The sequence below is a fragment of the Arvicola amphibius genome, chromosome 1 (assembly GCF_903992535.2).
Source record: "Arvicola amphibius chromosome 1, mArvAmp1.2, whole genome shotgun sequence".
NCBI classification, from domain to species: domain Eukaryota; kingdom Metazoa; phylum Chordata; class Mammalia; order Rodentia; family Cricetidae; genus Arvicola; species Arvicola amphibius.
In genome coordinates, this window is record NC_052047.1 from 139,297,479 (window position 1) to 139,317,478 (window position 20,000).

Below are 20,000 nucleotides of genomic sequence, written 5' to 3' on the forward strand. Positions count from 1 at the left end.
CATCCCCGGGTTGAGGCTGGCAGCAAAGCCCTGTGGGTAAAGGGTGCTGCTTCCAGGCTCACCCTTAGAACAAAAACCCCTTCATTAACTGCTCTGCATTTGAAAAATGTCTTCCCCAGGCTCCGAGGGGTCTAACAGCGAGTATCTGACATTCCCTTACTAGCAAGTTCACAAATTAAAAAGGACCCTAATGATACTGCTTATGTTCCTGCTGAGTATTAAAAAGGTAATGTCTAAAAGGTTTTATTGTGTTAATAAAACTCAGAGGTGGTCAAGACTTGGGTACACACAGGGATGGATTGTAAAATAATCAGTTATAATATTATGACTTCATTTTTTTCATTTTGCATTTTCAACTCAGCCTTGAAAATCAGAGAGGGCTTCTGAAGGCAGAAAGAGACAACATTATATCAAAGGAGAGGGGAAATTGTAAGCTTGACTTATCTTTAATGTTATACATCAAAATGGAATTTCTGTGATATGCAGGATGTGCATAAACAAGAGGGGCAGCTTTTGTCTTTGCTGAATTTCAATGAAAAGTCCCCTAGATATTAATATGTGGACTTCATTTGTTAGCCTGCTAAGTCAGGGACTTATAACAAAAGCTTTGTAAACAAAAGATTAAACTGAATCGAGCTTTAGAAAATGAAAGGAAAACAAGAGTCAAGTAATCACAGATCAGACTGAAGCGGCCTAGATGGAAATCAGCGCAGGCTACTGGAGTGGAAAATGTTTAATTGAACTATTTCATTACGCGGAAGTTTATGTCCCCCTTGCAGAATCCAAAATATTCGTTATCAGAAAAGCCCATGTTTTTCTTCTTCCTTTAAAGAGATGGCCCTCGAAAGAAGCAACATAAAGTAAGAGTCCATGCGTTATCTCTCACCCTTCACCAACCTCTGAAGTAGCCAGGCATGGGCCAGGAAGCTCCCCATACCTGTTGGCCATGACATGGACACAGAGTTTGGGGTGTCTGGCATTCCTCTTCGCGAAGATCCACCACCCCTAAACCAGAACCAGTCCCATGAGGGGGCATCATGTGCTCTTGTACTGACCTTGGGTAACCTTTCGGGATCACCTGGATGTCTGGGTATCACTTTCTGCAACCTCTGGAAGCCGTAATCTATGGTTGGCTCATTAAGGGCTGCAAGAGGACACACAAACACAGAGCAAGTCAGTCACCGTGACGTCATCCATTGTGCACTCACTGCATGCTTGCACAAAGGTGTGCCTCCAGGCAGGCACCCCTGCATGGTAGCTCTGCCTTAAGGAATAGACTCCCCCCACCTTTTCTTTTGCACATAAAAGCAACGATTATTTCACATCTATAATTAGACTGGAAGAAAGTCAAAGGGTGGCTCAGTATATTGTAAAAATGGCAGTGCAGTCCCGAAGTGACAGGTCTTGGGCCATATATAGCCATCACCAGAGCCATGATGCGGCGTCTGCATCACACGGTATGTTCCTCACCAGCCGGGGATTTATGGGAAACTGGCAATTATGACATATGTCCAGCTATTGCTAGCCTCAGATTTATCCCTGTGGTCCTTTTTTGTCTAGCATATTGCCTGAGCACAGACCAGGCAGGAGGAACACTTACTCTTGCAAAGCTTTAATAATCTGTGAATGGCTGACTACAAACTGATATAGAGCGCTATCATTCCACAGCTGCAATCCACCAGCCCAACGAAATTGCCGGCCACAAATAGTAATTAATCTTTTTATCCCTCAAATTGTAATTTTGACTATGAACTGTGCGTGGCCATAAATCAGAGGCACATGCACCCTGTACAGTGCATGAATCACAGCCGGGACTCCATTCGACTGCACACACTGTGTTTAACAAGCTTTATAAGGGAGCCATCGGGCTTTATTACGGCTCTGCCTGACTCCAACAAAAACTGAGCCCGGAGGCCCGGGGACACGAGTTAAGATGAAAATACTTATTAGAGTACATTATTTCTTGATGTAGATATCGTTTTCTGTGGAGTAACTCCACGGTGCATGGCGCGACATAAATCAGGAGGTTTTCGGAGAGTAATAAGACCTGCCGCCGTCTATTCATTACTCCGCCCGCAATTTGGGCCATCACTCATTAGTAATTTGATGATTAACGCCACCCAGGTCTGCGGAGTGCGGGAGAACACAAAAGGCCATAGCTTCCTAAGAGGAAGCTTCGGGCTGCCTCAGAAAGTGCTCTCCACAATAATTGGTCACCATTATCCTCGAGTGCTGAGCTGTCGGTGCGTCTCGTAAGCAACCCGGGACGCCTTGCACGTACACTCAATAATGCGCCCGAAAGTTGAGGACCACAATATGATTTGACATTCCATCATACATCCTGGAGACAAAGGTCCGCACAGGAATGTGAAGTAAGACATTTTCTTGTTAATAAAGCATTGATCCGATGTATTGATTTTACATGACATGGCTTTTGCTGGGATTTTGCCCTCTTTTTTCTTTGCAAATAGTAAAACCCTTCAAAATGCCTTGGTGTATGTGACATGGCAAAATTTCTAACTCTCTGTGATGTAAATTCTATATGTGTAAAACCACTTCATAATCAGGCCATTAATCATCAGAAGCTGTCAGCATTGACTGGGGGGACAATTTGTCATGTCTCTGCCTCAGCACGGGCAAGGGTGTCAAGCAAAAATGCAGTTCGGGCATCCGGTAGGATGGGCTCCAGGCCCAGCAAACGACTTGGTCCAAAAAGGGTAAGATGAAGTATTATGTTTCTTGATCAGGGTGTTCGTGGGGGGGGGGGGAGTGGCCCAGTGTGCATTCCTAACATGTCAAGTTTCTCCTCTCTGCCAGCTAATCACCATGACTGTTTGACTTAATGAATCGGCCCGATGAAAGGTGATCAGAAAAGATAGATGGGCAGCCGTTATCGATTTCATGCAAATGCCCCTGACAGGTGATCGGCGCTTTAATGCAAGCTTTCAGAAGCTTTATGACTTGTGATGAGCATACACTCACTCTGGGAGATACATTCTCCAGTGTTTCAGCTGAACTGATATTCTTTTTCTATGACCCATGTGTCATATAAAGCAATATAGCTAGGAGGGCCTCTTTCATCTTGATTCAAACCAATAGGCATCAACAAAGCAAGTAGGTGTGGCACATCAGGAAAGTTCAGGCAGGGTACCAAAGTGCGCCAGGGCCAGTCCTCACCAAACTGGATGGGTTACACAGCAAAAGGCCTAGTGTTACTGTTCCAACCAGACGATGTCCCTCCGGCAGGGGTCTGGCTATAGAAACTCGAACGTGTTTAGTTAGCAGAACTGTTGGAACCTGCCTCCTCTTTGGTGCAGGGGCATCAGCTGACCTTCACAAGTCCTGGGAGTTTCTGCTCTGGTGGTGGGTCTCCCCATGTACCTCGGGGTCCCCTAGATCCTTGCCTGGTCCCATTGAAGACCCGCCCTGGTCGGCAGCCCTCAGATCCTCAAGGAGCCCATCAATCCCCATGGCTCCTGAAGACTGGTTCACTCCTCACTGGCCAATTCTGCAACTGGAGGAGAGAGCGCGAGATTTCCCCACACATCCAATAAACCCTTAGCGTGTCGAGTTTACAGCCTAGAGCCCAGCCGAGCCAGGGCAAGGCACTGGCACGTCCAGTCACAGAGCCCCGAGCCAGGCCAATCAATACCACTTTCCTGTTTTAGAACTGGGTAATTATGAGGGGGAGAGATTGCCTGACCTTTCACCTGCACTGCATTACTTTGCTGATATTAAGATAAATTGCCTGATTTTGGGTAAACATATGCTGCAATTCAAACTGTCAGCACTGGTTTGCTCAGGGATAATTTGTATTGATCTCTCAGCTTCTTCCCAATTTTGCTTACTGACCTCGTGGATAATTAGAGAAGGAGCCCTGGGTGAGCTCAAGTCGGGGATGAAGAAGAAATATGAAGAAGAATAAAGCAAATTTGTTTTATGTTAATATTTGCCGGCCCACCCCTCACATCTGTCAGCTTCAGCAAAGCCATAAATTAATGCATTTGGTTCCCGAGCAATTTATTCCAAGGAATTATTTAGCAGCATGCTTAGTCTCCGAACATGTGTCACTGGGTTAAATTAATTTAAACTCTGCCTTAAACACAACAAAAAACAAATGTTATTTTCTGCTGAAGGGGAATGAAACAGTAACGTTTATCAAAAGTGTATCTGTAAGCTAACACATGGATTTCTGTCAAACCTGTAAAAGAGAGGATGAGCTTTCTAATAAATCCCCCCCTCCGGAAGTAATTAGCGCCCATTATTTGTCCTGAATTCAAATTTAGCTAAGATGGGCTGCTGCATGTAGGGATGAATGTATGTGTGAAATTATATCGTTAAGATATGTCAGATTACAAGGCTGTTGTATCAAAAGTCATAAAACAAATCTCCCCTGTGAAATATCTCTTTATTAACTGTGCCATAAGATATTAACATTCCTCATTTAGTGGAGGGCCTTTTATCTGTTTCAAATACATTATTCGTCCTTTTGGAGATAAACTGTATTAATATCCATTTGAGTAGGCTACTGTGGCCTAATGCATAGTAATTTTTGTTGGAGAGCTTTTATTTTAGAATAAGAAAATTACACAGCAATAAAACCTGAATGAATCAGAAGCTAGAATGGCCGGGAATCACATTCCATGCCAAATGAGGCAAGCAATCAGGCAGCCTGTGAAAGGCCAGATATCCGGCTATCATATGCAGGCCAGTCTCCAGCGTGGGCCCTACAAATAGAGCCTGACATGGCCACATAGACTCGATTCCGCACGCCGGATAGCCTGCAGCTCGGGAAGGACGCATATTTAAATATATTTGAGTGTACTGGAGTTAATCTCGTTACTTTACATGCATTGAAGTCATAACAGAAGAAGCGTTCTAAATATTTAAGTCATGCCGTGTACTGGGGGATTAATCATAGCGCAATTGATAAAATTTTAACGGTCTGTGATGTCGGTTCAAGTTGGGATTGCCAGAGCTAATGTGGCAGCCGAAAATGGCATCAGGCTTTGAGCTGCAGCTGGGGCCAGAGTAGCTCCAACTGGCCTGCTGCAATTAGAAACGTACCAATGGGCAGCAGTGCTGGGTTTTTCTTTCTTGTGACATCAGTCATTGGAGTTTACATGTTGATGGCTGAACTGTCTTTGTCAGCCACCCCTGCTCGGGGTTCTGTGCCGTTTTCCAACATCCCCAAATGTAAATGGCTTTCGTCATACTCCAAAGGCTAATCCATTGGTGTGTAAACCCCATTCACTTATGTGAGTAAGGGGGGTATGCTCCTGACCATGAATGACACACGGAAAACACTGCAGATCAAAAACCAATGCTGCTTGGGGCCAGTATAGTCTCCTACACAAAGCAAGTCCCAGGGATGAAACTCAGCCCTATGAATTTTTGGAAGCCGAATTCACTCACCCAAAATTAACTGAGCAGCTACTATGCTTTCAGGGCTCAGTCGTGCCTGCTTCCCGGTGGTGGGAAACCCATGCTCAGGAGTAGCAGTCAGGAGCAGAAAACGTTGCTACGGACACCCCTCACTCAGACCAAGGGCCCCCTTGCTGGAAGGAGTGGAAGGGACCTTGCGTGAAGGAGGGGCCACAGAGATGAAGTTTAACTATGACAACAACCTCCTGACCACATTCCCCTATCCCAGAGAGACCCGGATCAGGCTGCCAGCCAGAGAGCAGTGCGTCCGCCTTGAAGGACTGCTGGAGTAATTGCTCCTGCAGCGCTTGTGTCTTTAAAACAGTGTCATTAAACACACGGAGGAGGAGACTCCCAGGTAGGAAACAGCTGCTTTGAGCACCGCCTTTCCACCCTGGAAGCCCAAGCCAGCCTGCAGGTTGCGGTACAGCAGAATCTCCTGCCCAAAAACCCTGACTCCAACAATAACAACAGGAAGACATTCATTTGCTCCATTCCAGCTGCTGGCTGCAGCTATTAAGTGAGCTCCAGTATCATTTCAATAATGATCGGCTTCCTGTAACTTCCCAATCATGCATTTGTCATAATGCAGTAATTTTCTTGCTACAAACAGATCCTCATAATGAGGCCGTTTTTCACATTAGCAACATAACTACATAATAAGAACATCTGTAGTTCCTTTTCCGAGGGACAAGAACGTGCTTCAATTAAGGCAATGGGTTTGTTAAATAAGATATAGTGTATTTTACTAACAGGGATACCCAGACCCTGCCCCGACAGACTAGAAGCCGTCAGTGTGCCTGAATGAACACAGGTTGTAATGTGTAAAAATTAAATAAAGTAAAATTAAATTGCTCAATACAAAGACATTCCTCTAGAGGGTGTTGGTGATTTTAGTGACAAAGTGCTATTTGCTGACAAGTAGTTTACACATTAACCAGCCGAATCCAAGGGGGAAAAATGCCAATAGCAATTATATCACCTTGAGGTTATTAAATGTCCCACTGATAAGTAACTAGGTGAGCTTGACCAGGTGATAAAGACTGCTGAGAGCGAACGATTGCCCCGTGAAGAATGCTGCTCTGCCCCGCTGTTTCTCCAGATAGCTTTTCTTTCAAAAATGACTGTATAAGAAGTTACATTCAAAAATGTGTGGCTTCGGAAGTCAAAATTGATACTTAGCTCCCCCCACTGGATGTCCCCCCCTCCCGGCTAGAGCACTTTTCATCATCCCAGCTCAGAACACTACACAAAGTCCCCAAATGCCTGGGTTTTTCTCTCCCTCCTTTTTTAGGCTTTAAAATGATGCTAAGTTCTCCACTTTATCATCAACTGTCTCCTGCAAGCACATTTCATCTATAAGAAATTCAGATGCTCGGGAAATTAAAATTTCAAAGATCTGCTGCAAAAAAAAAAAAATCAATGGGGCGAGATCAATGCTCATAGAAATTTCATGAACTTTGAACTGATCCGGGCATGATGATGAGGGGTGGCTGGAGTTGCAGGCAGCTGACGGCTCCTAGTGTGGATGAGAAGCAGCCGGGCAGCAGGGAGGAGGGCCACGGTTTACATGGGCTTTTGCTTTCATATTTTGTTGAACAAAAAATTTTAATTTTTAGTCTATTTCAGGAACAAGCAGAAATGGGGGAAGACCTGACTTCCCAACCCAACGTGTGGCTCTCCCTGCTTAAGAACACCTAATGCTTTGCACACTAACGCGGCCACAAAATGAAATCGGTTCCCTTTGCAGCCGATTGCAGGTGCAAATTAATATTGTAAAATGAAGATCAATACATGGACAGGGCCAAATCAATAGTGGCTAAATTATTGCTGCATTTTCCTCCTCATTCAAGATGAGTTGTGTTTTCCTCTCAAAGTCAATACTTCGCAGCTTTTCTCATTAATTTCTCAATAAATTTGGCAATGAATTTCAATCACAGAACTCGGCAGGGTGAGCCAGGCATTGTGGTGTGCATAGGAAACACAAAGGCCACACGGTTCCTGCATCACTCACTGGGGTGCTGGCCTGGTCAAGGGACAAACAGGGAAGAAGACGTAAGGTCACCCTTCTGTGCCTGGAGGCCAACCCCAAATTTGATGTCTCGCTTGAGTGGCTTTGACTTGTCTGGTGTCTGCTCTGGGCCATTGTGGAGGGTGCATGCCCAGTGCCAGGCCCACCTAGGGTCGGCCTCAGTTTCCCATTTGTTCCTACAGAGCCTATCATGTTCCATCAGCATGTCTTCTCAGAATAAGAAAAGCACCATAGTTGACTTCTAATTGGAATCTGGAGCCTCCCCTGCTCACACAGGGAATACTGTTCTGGTATTCATACAGGCAGCCCAACCGGGCCTCCTGCACAGGGACCCGCTTCCATTCACCACTGCCTGGCAGCGGATGGCAGCATTGTGATGTGACACCAAATGCAGAAAAGGGAGCAGCCCATCTTCCTTGTTACCAAAATAATACCCTTGCTGACAACTGTTGGACTGCATTCAAACACTTTTGTTTACATTCCTCAAAGAATGCACACGATTGTGGCTTGCATAGGCATGGGGGAACTACACCAACCAAACCCAGCCCTGCAGCTAAAAAAACCCAACCCTGGAGCCCCAGCTCCCCTCAGCACACCTGCCCATCTCAGGATGGCCCAGCAGAGATGCACAACAGATAAAGATCCAAGAGCTGCCTATTCCCGGCATACCACCCTACTTTCCAAGGCTGTCCTGGCATTTACCCAGCCCTCTAGGTAGAGAAGTGTGTCCAAAACGGAGACACCAATAAAGCGAAAACACTCTCCACATCATGCAACCACCACAAGCTCCCACGTGTTACCACCTGCTTCAAGAAAGCAAGTTCCCTGTGTCTTCATTCTCTCAAAGATTATGTGGGAGGAGAAGGGAGGTCCTAAAAGTCAAGCAGAAAACACACTCTGTGGAGGGTCAGTGGCAATGGATACATACAGTTAAAACTAGCAGAAAAATCTCCATGCAGAGGAAAGTTGTGGAGCAAGGTCTGGGACCCAGCTCTCCTAGGCTGCAGGTACTTAGGCCATGGCTTAAAAAAAGATCCCTCCTGGGAGCCAAGTGGCCCTTCTCCCATGGCCTTGTGACAACCCCTACTTCTTACAAAAGTGTAAGGGTCATTCAAGGTGACCCTCTGCCATGTGCCTGCCTTGTTCCAAGCAGTGCATAGAGCTGGTGCTTAAAGGTGCTAAGGTCTGGTGGCCAGGTTTCTGAAAGACACCAATCTACATGACAAAGCTATCACGCACAAAATGAACACACTGTTTGTCTTATATCCATACAGTCTTTCCCCTAATATCTACATGTCCATCAACCTATAAACACATAAGCAGATGTGGTACAATGGAATACTACTCAGACATGTACAGAAATGTCATCCTGACAGGTGCCAAGGGGAACCTAAGAACATCATATGATAAGTGAAAGAAGTCAGCCCCAAAGGCCATCTATTATGTGATCTGCTTTTGACAAACAACCAGAAGAGGCCAATCTACAAGGGTGAGGATGAGACCAGCAGCTGCCAAAGCCAAGGACAGGAAGAATAAATAATGAATGAGAATGTGGAACAGAGCGACAGTCCATGCAGGATAAAATAATTGAGTTAGACTAAGGGTGTATTACACTGTGCATATAAAGAATCTTCTGCCTTTAGGTTCTAGGCTTCTGCTGACTCTCTTGGTAGGTAAACTACGCACAAAGGAACATAGAAGCAGATGTGAGGTCTCCAGTGGCACCCCTGCACTGACCCTCACACTATTCACACTAGCCCAAAGATAGAATCAGCCTAGCAATCCATCAGAAGAAGACACACACACACACACACACACACACACACACATGCGCGCGCGCGCGCAATATGGAGTCTTATACATGGAAAACAAAATAAAACAAAACACAGAAATCATATATTTACAGGAAAATGGATAGAACTGGAGAGTACCATGTTAAGGGAAATAAGCCTGACCCAAATGAATGCTGAATGCTTTTCCTCATAGGGAAAATTTAGATTTTTTTTTAAGTAGAAGTGAGACTCTAAGGGGGCAGAAAAGGTCCAAAGGGAAGAGGGGAGGAACAGGGAATGGTGATGGGAGGAGAGAAAAACAAACCATCGCATGTTATAAATGTGTGAAAATGTCATAATAAAACCCATTAACTTACATGCTAACTGTAGGTGGGGGAATGGTAGTCAAGGATTTAATCTGGGTATGCCTGTGCTGAAGAAAGTATCTTTCTGCGTGTTACCTGGCAGGCAGTACAAGGGCTTCTAGAGAGAGCAAAGACCCACGGTGGCTGAGGAAGGCAAAAGACACTCCCACTTAGGATTTCCCAACATGGTCTACCTTTCAGTCTTCCCAGTGGCATCTTAATTCTGGGTCTTTCAGGCTGAGCACAGAAGGAAAGACCTATTTGGAGGCAAAGCCTTTAAAGACATGGCCGGGATTAGCATAAGCGCTGGAATCCTCGAAAGCGCAGACATGGTGCATAGGGTGCTGCCCTCTACATGCGTCACATGAAGCTGCCCTGATGGCCGGATAGGTGCTGCATGCTGTGATCCCAGCTCTCAGGAGGCAGAGGCAGGAGGATCAGGCATTCAAAGCCAACCTGGGCTTTCAGTTGGAGCGGAGAACGGGAGAAGAAAATAGAGTGTGAAAATGACCAAAAATATATAATATACAAGATGAAACTGTCAAAGAATTATAAGGGGGAGGGGGAAGGGAAGAGAGGAGAAGTGGAGGGAGGAGAGGGAGAGAGGCAGTGGGAGGGTCAGTCAAGCTCTGCTCTCATACATTTAGAGATCACAAGTTGTCTTATAACCCGAGGAGGTAGACCCTACCTATGCTCTTCACGGCTTCTCACGCCCTCCACTTTCTCCCTGATCACCCAAGAGGGGGTCACATTCTTCTTGGAGATCCTCCACATCCTTGCTGAGCACCCATGGCGCAGTCTCCAGGGCCATTTCCAGAGAAAATCCTGCAGTTCTGCCACCTGCAAGTTCTCGGGGAGCTATGTCTTTCCCCTGAACATGGGACTTGAGAGCCTGTTTGCATTAAGGCTGTTTTTATTAACTGCTCTCTCCACCTGTTTCTTTCCCACAGGACTGAATCAGTGGGGCTGTAGCAATGTTCACACTGAATGTCTGTCACGGGCCATGTAGATCCCAGGCAGGCTTCCAGGATGAAGACAAGAGTCACTGCCCTTGGCAAGAACTAAATGCTGAGAAGTCAAGATGTGTTTCCCCTCACATGGACACCCCCATCTTTGAGCACCTAAAGAGCTACTGATTTTCCTTCCCACAAGTCACCCACAATGCCCTACTGAGACCTCTGCCTACATATGCATGAGATAAACACTGACCCCAGGAGACAAGTTCCAAATTACAGAGACCTGCGCTTTGCCACTACACTGTGTTTAAAACTGACATCACGCTCCCCTTAGTGACCGCCCCAATCATCCGACTTTCTCAAGCTCCTGGTTGAGGAGCAGAGACGGACAAGGTGCATCATCCATGGGTGGATGAAGGACCAGTTTCTCTAATGATGCCATGACAAAGGCTAAACCGAACCCGGGGCCCTGATCAAGGCAGGATGTTAGCATTGTGGGCAGAGAGTTCCCGGAAGGCTGGGAGCCCTGTGAGGCAGTGGCCGCTGTTAGCCACAGGCTAGTCTCACTAACAAGAAGCAAGCTAAGTTTACTTGGGGAGTGACTGCTGTTTCCACCCACGGGAAGCACATAAGGAAATCCTTCAGTCTCTGGCTTAGGATATACCACAGCTGGATGACAAGGGCACACACAGCAGCCACCTGCCACAGTCATGAACACACTACAGGAGCCTGGAGCCTTGATGTGTGTGCCCCTGAGTGCTAATAGGCTTAAGCTTCTGTAAAGGATTTTGTGTTGGGAGTACTGTCATCAAAGGAAAAACACCACGGGGTAAGTGATGAATGGCTATTACTGACACATCAGGGCGTCTACACTGACATGGAGCCAAGATGTTGGCCAGGACCAGGGAACAAAGGCCATAGCACTTCTCCACCCCATGGAGGCTGAAGGAGAGATGTCAGTCAGAGATAGAGGGGAGGGGGTGAAAAGATGGAACAGAACTCTAGCAGAACCCCCAAATCTAACCCCATAGCCTTCCAGACTTTCAAATTCTCTGTGGCCACAGGATGCAGACCCGGGCCTATGAAGTCTCAGATATCTCAGGGCTCCCTTCCTTGCCTAGCATTAGGGTTTTCATATGTGGAAGAATAAGCAGCAATGTTTCAGGGAAGAGTATGGACTAGAGAGAAAGAAAATGGGCCCTAGAATAATGCTGTGTTTTTAATCACAAAATCAAAAACACAACGAACAACGAAAACTGTACTCTGAACCTAATGTATACCAAGACCTATGGTGGCTCCTGGTCCCTAGGGAGTTTGTGTGTTAAGTCCCTCCCTATTGCACCTTCAACAGACAGGCACCACTCCATCAGTCCACGCCTGCAAAACCAGTTATCCCATCAGCTCATCGGGGTACCAGGGAAGTTTACAGTTATCTAGGGTCAACAACACACACCACAGACTTCCATGTTGTCAATGAGTTAAAAAAAAAATCACCCAATGGGAAGAAAGTTGGATCCTGATAATTTTCTACAATTAATTTTAAAAGCCAAGTAGCCAAGCAACAGTTCTTTGAATGTATCTTTTCCCATGCTGTTTTTGCATCCCAAGTCTTGGTCTACTCCACTGGGTACGGACAAGACTGAAGAAGAGCTTCTAGAAATATAAACTTTCTGTGGAGACACACAGGGACCTCAGTTCAGCTATCCCAGGAGCCAGCCTGCACAGAAAATTCCAGAGTGAAACACTCACCCACCATAACCTTCCCATGCCCCTACGCCATGTATGTGAGGACGGACTTGTGGGAGGCAGCTCAAGCACTAGGTTATGAGTCAAAGAAGTGAGGCGGGGCCATGCTCCTCGTCCCCATCAGAGGGCCAGTGGGCAGTTTACCTCACCTTCCCAGCAGTGTCAGAACCACTTCCTTTTAAGGTTCGCCACCAAGATGCTCACTCTGCCACTGCTTCGGTTTCACTAGCGTGACCTGCCACCCCATCTTAGACCTTATTCCATTGCTCTGCCTGTTTTTCACTTGGTCATTGTGCTGTGCTTTTAAATGGCCATTAGCTTGTCCTCCCCCGACACACCCCCACCACCCCCAGTGCCTTTCTAAGGTATTTTCAGATATGGATCTTTCCCAGCCAGAACTGGAAATAAAATTCCCCTAGGCAGCACTTCCAGGGAGGTGGGGTAAGAAACAGGGACCCTGCCTGTGTCAAAGACAGACAGTCAGGCCTGTCTCTACCATCCACACCTTGCCTATCCTAAGTGAAGCCAATGACCCTTTTGTCCTTTGGGTAAGACGAATGGCCATCTCCTGGAAGCCACGTCTTGTCAGGTGGGCTGCGAAGTCAATACCTTCACCTTGGTATGGAAACTTTGTGATTTATCAGTCCGTCTCCCCTCTTGGGTTCACGTAGCCCCAACATACACAGCCAATCCGGCACATGGAGCAGACCTGGTCACAGCTAGTTGGAAAGCAACCAAAGCCCCTGTGATGACAGACAAATGTGTCTTCTTAGCAACAGCCCAAAAGCACTTGACTTGTACTAATAACAAAAAGGCCACGCTGGTCACCGTGGGTCTAAAGACGAAGCACCCTGTCACCAGCCTGGTTGGGAAATTAGCAAATAATGTTCTTTTCCTTGATAAATGGGTGACAGCTCCGTCTCACCAATCATTTTTAACATTTTGATGCATGCCTATGATCCCACTGGAGGGGCAGAAAAGTTTACTGGCCCTCAATTTTCACATGATGAATGGAAGTCTCTAAATGTGCGATTTCTGTATGAGGTATAGTTCATTTTAAGCAATTCTGGTAAATGGGTGTCACTGATTAGGACAAATTGTCTACTTGTGCTGTGCCTCATTCTCCTGCCCTCCTTCGAGACAGGAAAGAGGAGACCGCAGGGACAGGGAGCCTTCACACAACCCTCTTTAAAAGGATACGTTCTCCAGCCGTACTCCCAGCACCCACCTGGCAGGCAGCAGCAGCACTGATTGTGGCTCAAGCAGTGCAGTGTGCCACCCAAGGGAGGTCACCAGGTGAATGCTACCACCTAGCCTGAGGTTCTAATCTATGGGACTCAGCCATGACCATCAGTCCCCACTTCCATGGGAAGGGGCTGAGGCAGGACCCTTACCAGCTAGTCCTTGTGAAAAAATCAAAAACATCCATTCTTAACATGTGACAAAAAGCAAAAGCAGGGGGAGGAAGATGGGAGGAAAATGGCATTGCTTGAGTCATGGAATAGTTGGATCAAGTTTCAAATTTGGGAGCCTGAAGATGGTCTGAGCTGACAGCCCAGCCCCATGCTACCCTTCAAGAATAGCAACCTGACATAAGAACCATTGTATCCAAGGGTACCCAGTACTGGGGTACGTGGCTGTGAAGAGAACACAGACTTCCTGAAACACCTGAGGCCTGGTGACAGCGGAACCACCATCGTGGGTGAAAGGTATGATCACAGCATAGTTAGTGAAGACAGGAAGGGGAAGAAGTGTGCCACTGGCTGCCTTGCCAGGGGAGGATGGAATCACTGAAGACTTTGGGTCAAGATCACTACATGCTGGGAGCCAGCAGGATAGAGTGTATTCCTGGATTGTGTGCATTGGTGGCTCAGAGATTGAGGGCTGAAACAATTGGGCAATTTGTGCTTAACGTTCAGTTTAGCAGAGTGCAAATGATACAAATTTGTGGGCGGCCATTTAAAATCACTTGTTCTACAGATACAAATGATTTGTACAACCACAGTGCTAAGAGAAAGGAAACCAGAACTGGCTAGCTGTGGTGAAGGGTGTTTGGATCCCATGGTTTAGACAGCAATCTTTCCACATGCCAGAAACACAAGGGCTTTCCCAGGTAAGAGAAAATGGGATGGAAGGTGGAGACCAGCCAGGAGACTCAGCGGGAAACCGTCTCCAGACATGTGCAGAATAGAACTGACACCCCTCAATATGGAGACAGTTTTAAGGCACAACCTGACTTCTTTATTCAAAAAAAAAAAAAAAAAACTAGAAACTGTATGAGAAAGAACACAAACCGCTTGCAATTCCTGGCTGAGGGATGGTCTCCCAAATCTGACATCAAATGCACACAAGTCTTTATGAAAATGTTCGCAGCCAATGAACGCATCACAGACCTGGGGCCCTTCCAGGTATCCACCGCGAGTCCACTTTAGATGTGTCTATGCCGCCTGCCAACATCTTGTTGAGTGACTGGGCTCAGTCTGTTACTGGCGACATGTTGACTCCCAGTAATTTGTGATAATTTCTTTAATTGAGCAAAAAAGAATTGTCTAAAATGAGGGTGGGTCAATCAAACTTCAGGGCAAGAGGTCAACAGAAAAAGCCCCCGAGTCCCATTCCTGGAGTTTAACTAGGCTTAAGCCCAAGCCACACCAGCAACCTCCATTCTTCTGTTAATCAGGAAACATTCTGCCAAATGTCCATTTTAAGGAAACACCACACACACATACACACACACACACTTCACACTTGAAACCAGGTCTGCAAAAGGAGTTTTCATGAGAACATAATCTCAATTAGAAGCATACAAAATTCTAAGCCAACTTAATCAGGTAACGCCATAATGTTTCTCTTCTAATTAAAAAATAATTTCCTTTATTACTCTTAACAATTTGGTGCGTTTGCACCGGTAAAATCATAAAAGCAAAAGCGGCTTGATTCTCCTGTATGGTAAGTTCCTCAGGTAGGTGATTCCAGGACTGTTTTAATTATTATTAAACAAGTCAATGGTATGCTATTAGACAAATATTAAAACAAGCATTGCACTTGGTTATTAATTTGAACTATTCGCTTTTAAATGCAGCAAATATCTCATTAATTTAATTTTAGGTGCCCACCAGTTTATATTGCATTTTACAGTCTAAAGGCAATTTACTATTAACTGGCAATTACATACACAGTGATTGTTAATTCTGCTCCTAAGTGCTAGCCGCTTGAAAATTGTTCTCTCTCTCTAATTTCTGACCTTCTTACAGCAGGGGCGAGGCTCGCTGGGAATACAGAGGACTCCTATGGAAGAGCTGGACATGTCATTTGTGGCTCATTCTTTTAATTCACCGTGCTAATCAACTGAACCGCCACAGCCTCCCAAGGTAATTGCGACTTGAGAGGGACTGTGAACAGCAGCCAAAGGGCTGGATGGATGGGGCCTGACCAACCTTCCCTTTCCGGGGGCAGAGGCTGAGCACGACCACTCTGGGTTGACTAATAGGGTCTGGTTTTGAAAAATCTGGTGTTTCTCAGGTCACTGTAAACAGCTCATTTAGACCTCTGCCAAGTCCCTCCCAGGCTCTGGCAGGCTGGTAGCAGCCCCTCCTCCAAGCCCAGGTTCATTATCCAGTGGCCCTGCGGCCCCACAGCTGGCCTCATGCCGGGAAGGTTAAATGTGAAGGTGTCCCAGCAGCCTCCGGGGCCTGGGCACACTGATGGGAACCAGATGCCCAGGGGACGGCGCCCATGTTGTGACATCCAGAGTGGCTGGCTCAGTTTTCATTTGGGGAGAGTGAGTCCCTGTGATTACCTCATTGTCCCCATCAATTTCAGGGCAATGCAAATCAGACAGAAGCTTCCAGGCCAGACAGGTTATGACCCCACCTCTCCTCAGCTCCCTGAAAATATAGAATCCTATATCCCTTACACACATGTGAAATGTATATTCCCGGTAATGATCCCAGACACACACACACAGGCACACGCACACGCACACACACACACACACATGCACACTACTAGGAAGGGCTGAGCTTGCATAGCCTCGCTGCAAATACCCACACATGGGGAAACAGGAAAACCCCAACCCCAGGAAAGCAGGCCCTGAGTCTTGGGGGCTAACAAGTCCAATCAGCTTGAAAGTAGACGTAACCATGCATAATGGACAGTGACTCTCGAGAAAGGTTCGCGTGGCTCTCACAAGCTCGGCAGACACTGCTCTCCTTTGGGAGGCAATGGACACTGGTCAAGGAGAGCATTCAACTTGGACAGAGAGCAAGGAGCCTCCGAAAGAGTGCCCTTCCCCACCCACCCGGGAGAGCCGGTAACTGGGGATGCTACCATGTGACCCCTGCCAGTCAATGACAAGCAGCTCCTCCCACCCTGCACAGCTGCATTTATTCACAAGTGTTCAAACTAGGACCCATCTGCAGAAAAAGGAATGTCCCCACTTCTAAAAGCGGCCGTCTGAGTGTCTTCAACACTCAGACAAAAAGCCCAAGAATATAAAGACTCAGGGAAGGACTTGCCTACCATAGCCCCCAAATAATGCAGCAGGACCTCCTAAAAACATAACTTGAGAACAAGGAAGACCTGCTTGGGAGGAGCAGGCCAGGCTTGCCAACTGTGGACACAGGCTCACTTGGGTGCCAGCAGCCAAGCCAGGCCACATGAGCAGCGCAGGAACTCACTCAGTACACCCAGCCCTGACGTGTCTCCCACAGCTCAGTGTCGGTCTAAGAGCAAGCACACGCCATCTCTGCATCCAAGGGACTCAAGACATAAACAAGGCTCTCATGAACCCTAGTCGAAGTCTAAAATGTCAGTGGCTCTCCACAGCCGGTACTATTTGCTATGTGCCCTCTGTATGTCAGACGCTTTAAGTTGTTCTTGATCCTTGCCACAACCCCATGAGGAAAAGAGGAGAGAAAACTGAACTTGGAGAAGTTCAAGTTCACATGGTCCCACAGCCAGCACCCTAGGGCACCGAGCTATCTAGCCAAATATCCTCTGTGTTTGCATAGGACCTGCTGCCCCTACAGCCTGACGTTCCTGCCGTGTGGTACTGCACACCAACAGCTGCCTTGAGGAGGTATATTGAATGTGTGTGAGGGAAGGGGTAGCTATAGCTCATTTGTACACATGACCCCAAGGCAAAGATGCTGGGGATGACCAACCAGGCCCAAGACAAGATTCCAACTTCTTAGCTCCCCAGGAACGGGACATCCAGTGTGGTTGTCCTTCGCTGAGCAGCAAAGACACTTATTGGAAGGAGTATAAAGATGTTCCTGAATTGACTATGGGTTAATATTTAATACTGTAAGTTGAAAAAAATCTAAAGTTGAATGTGAATAGCCATCTAATGCGCTGGACGTCGCTGAGTGCAGCCTACCTTAACTATGTGCAGAGCACTTACAAGAACTATCTCTAGTCTGAAGTCCATTTCACAATAATGCACGTAGATAGCGGAGCGTAGAACTGCGCGTTTACTGAACGCTATACTGAAAGTAAAAAAAAAAAAAAAAAAAAAAAAAAAAAAAAAAAAAAAAAAAAAAAAAAAACAACATACTGGTAATGATGAGATGGGCACATCTTCTCACCACCGAAAACATCAGAAATAAGCAGAACTGTTGTAATTTGGGGAACAACTTCCACATAGCCTTTAAAAGATGTCCCAATTTTTATCATTTTGTCTTGACACGCTTTTATTTTTTATACGCTGGAGGATTCAAAATCTAGAGGCACTCTTCTCTCCCAACCTCTCAACTTGAGGCCAGGAATATTCAGCGCCCCAAAGTAGATGGGTATGTCAATGTTTTGCTATGCCCACTCCCCTGTATCCTTCAGTTCTAAGGATCCTGGTGCCCCCCATTGACCGGTTAGGGGTGCTGGGTTGTCAGGAGCTGGATGCCTCCAGGATAAGGATCCAAGCCCTGCCTTGGGTGGCAGTGGACCTGCTGAGGAGCAGGGAGTCTGTATGTTGCCACTCTGCTCCTTCAGTACTTCCTAAAAAAGGAAAGATGTTGCCACTTCCACAATCTCCAGGAACTTCAATGTGGAAGGAAGGGCCTCAGAACCCTCCACATAACGGGTCTGCTGGCCAGAACAGAGGGTAGCACCCAGTGAGATACCAGCTCAGCTCCAGAGCACCTTCAGGTGGTAAAAGAGCGATCAAGCCCAGGGCTCTAAGCCCTGCAGTGTGGAAGACACTAGTCACTACACATCCACAGATAATCAGCAAGGGTCCATCCTGCCCACCTTCGCTGGGCTTCAGCAGGTGTTGTCCTGCATCAAAATCATTCCTCATGCCTTACAGCTTGTGGAACTGAGGGAGAGTAAAAGCCAAAATGCAGACAGGCCTTCTTGAAGGTGAAGTTTATTTGCGGCATTTCTCCATGGCAATCTCCAGGAAATCATGTCAATTATGCACTTGTGTGGGCAAAGCAGCATATAAACGCCTCTGATACACCACTTACGGGAAGTCAGTCACACAAGCCACCCAGCATATCCACTGGGGCTCGGGCTACATACTTACTACATACATATATACTCTCCGGAATGTAGATTCCCCTGCAAGTAATAGCACCCTGCAAGGGCTAAGACCCCTGGCTTCCCCTGGATATGTAACAGGCTAAGACTTCCCCTTCCCAGTCATAGCTCAAGCAACTGAAAAGCAGTGACTAGCCTGACCCTGATTGACAAGTGGGTGGGCACAAGACCTTGCAAGCAGCCCGGCATGAGGCAGCCGCTCCCATGGAAGCTGGAAGCTTTGGCAGCTACCAAGAGCCCTCCCCCCAGGCACCACTCTGCTCTGTTGGCGAGAGGCAAAGGCCTTCGGACGGGAGGAAATGCCAAGGTCACACTGCTGTGACTGCCCAGCCGTCATGAGCTGTCTCAGATGCAGATGGGAATGTACACCTGATCAAACTCACCAGCATGCCATGCCTCGCTTCTGCCTCCCCATGGGGCCCCTGAACACCACCCCAAGAGGCTCTGCTGAGAAGGAGCACCCACCTCTGCCCCACAGAGGCCGGAGCTGTGTACTCACCGGTGTAGACAAAGCGCCCAGGAGCACCCTTGCAGAACTGCTTAGACTTGTAGGAGAGGGTGACTTCCACAACGCCAGGGATGTGCCGTGGAGGTGTCTGCACTCGGATGGCGTGGGGGGTTATCAGCTACGGAAACCACACATGAACAAGCGCTCAGCGGGGCAGGCCCTGAGAGGCGGACACTTGCCAGTTGGATATAATTACAAAATGAGCACAAATTGGACCATCGTCTCGGAATGCTCCCTCCTGTCGCCCAGAGACTCTGGGCCTATGGTTCTTTAAGGGAAAGATCAGCAAATGTTCCAGGGTTTTAGTTTGCAGGAAAGGCCACAGGGCATCATTCATATGAAAATCGCCACCATATGTCTCCTTAAACCTGCTTCTAGTAATTCTAGAACTAATTGTTCCAGGGTACTGGGGGACCTCCTATGGCAGGTTTTAAACCCAAGGGTTGTGGGGGGAGGGGCAAACCCACCCACAGGACAGCCCACCACAGACAAACAGCTAAAGGGAACTTTGCAATAGCTGCCTCATGTCCCTGCACCAAACACAACTTGCCGAAGCCATTCACAGAGGAGGCGACTGCTCAAGGCAGACCACTGTCGCAGGCTTACCTCGCTCCACACCAACATGGTTCCGAATACAACTTGTAGACCGTCAAAGAAGTT

The 20,000-nt window shown here is 47.1% G+C and overlaps 1 protein-coding gene across 12 annotated transcripts in view; it reads right to left on the minus strand.

Annotated features, from left to right (window-relative positions):
* Ebf3 (EBF transcription factor 3) overlaps positions 1-20,000 on the minus strand; it is a 116,948-nt gene that overhangs the window by 8,716 nt on the left and 88,232 nt on the right. For all 12 annotated transcript variants that reach the window (XM_038333730.1, XM_038333762.1, XM_038333745.1 and 9 more), the window contains 3 exons: positions 19,947-20,000; positions 19,332-19,458; positions 1,056-1,144 (listed from right to left, as the gene is read on the minus strand). The exon at positions 19,947-20,000 is cut by the window's right edge. In XM_038333730.1, the coding sequence (XP_038189658.1) occupies positions 1,056-1,144; positions 19,332-19,458; positions 19,947-20,000 (270 nt within the window). The remainder of the gene's footprint in view (positions 1-1,055; positions 1,145-19,331; positions 19,459-19,946) is intronic.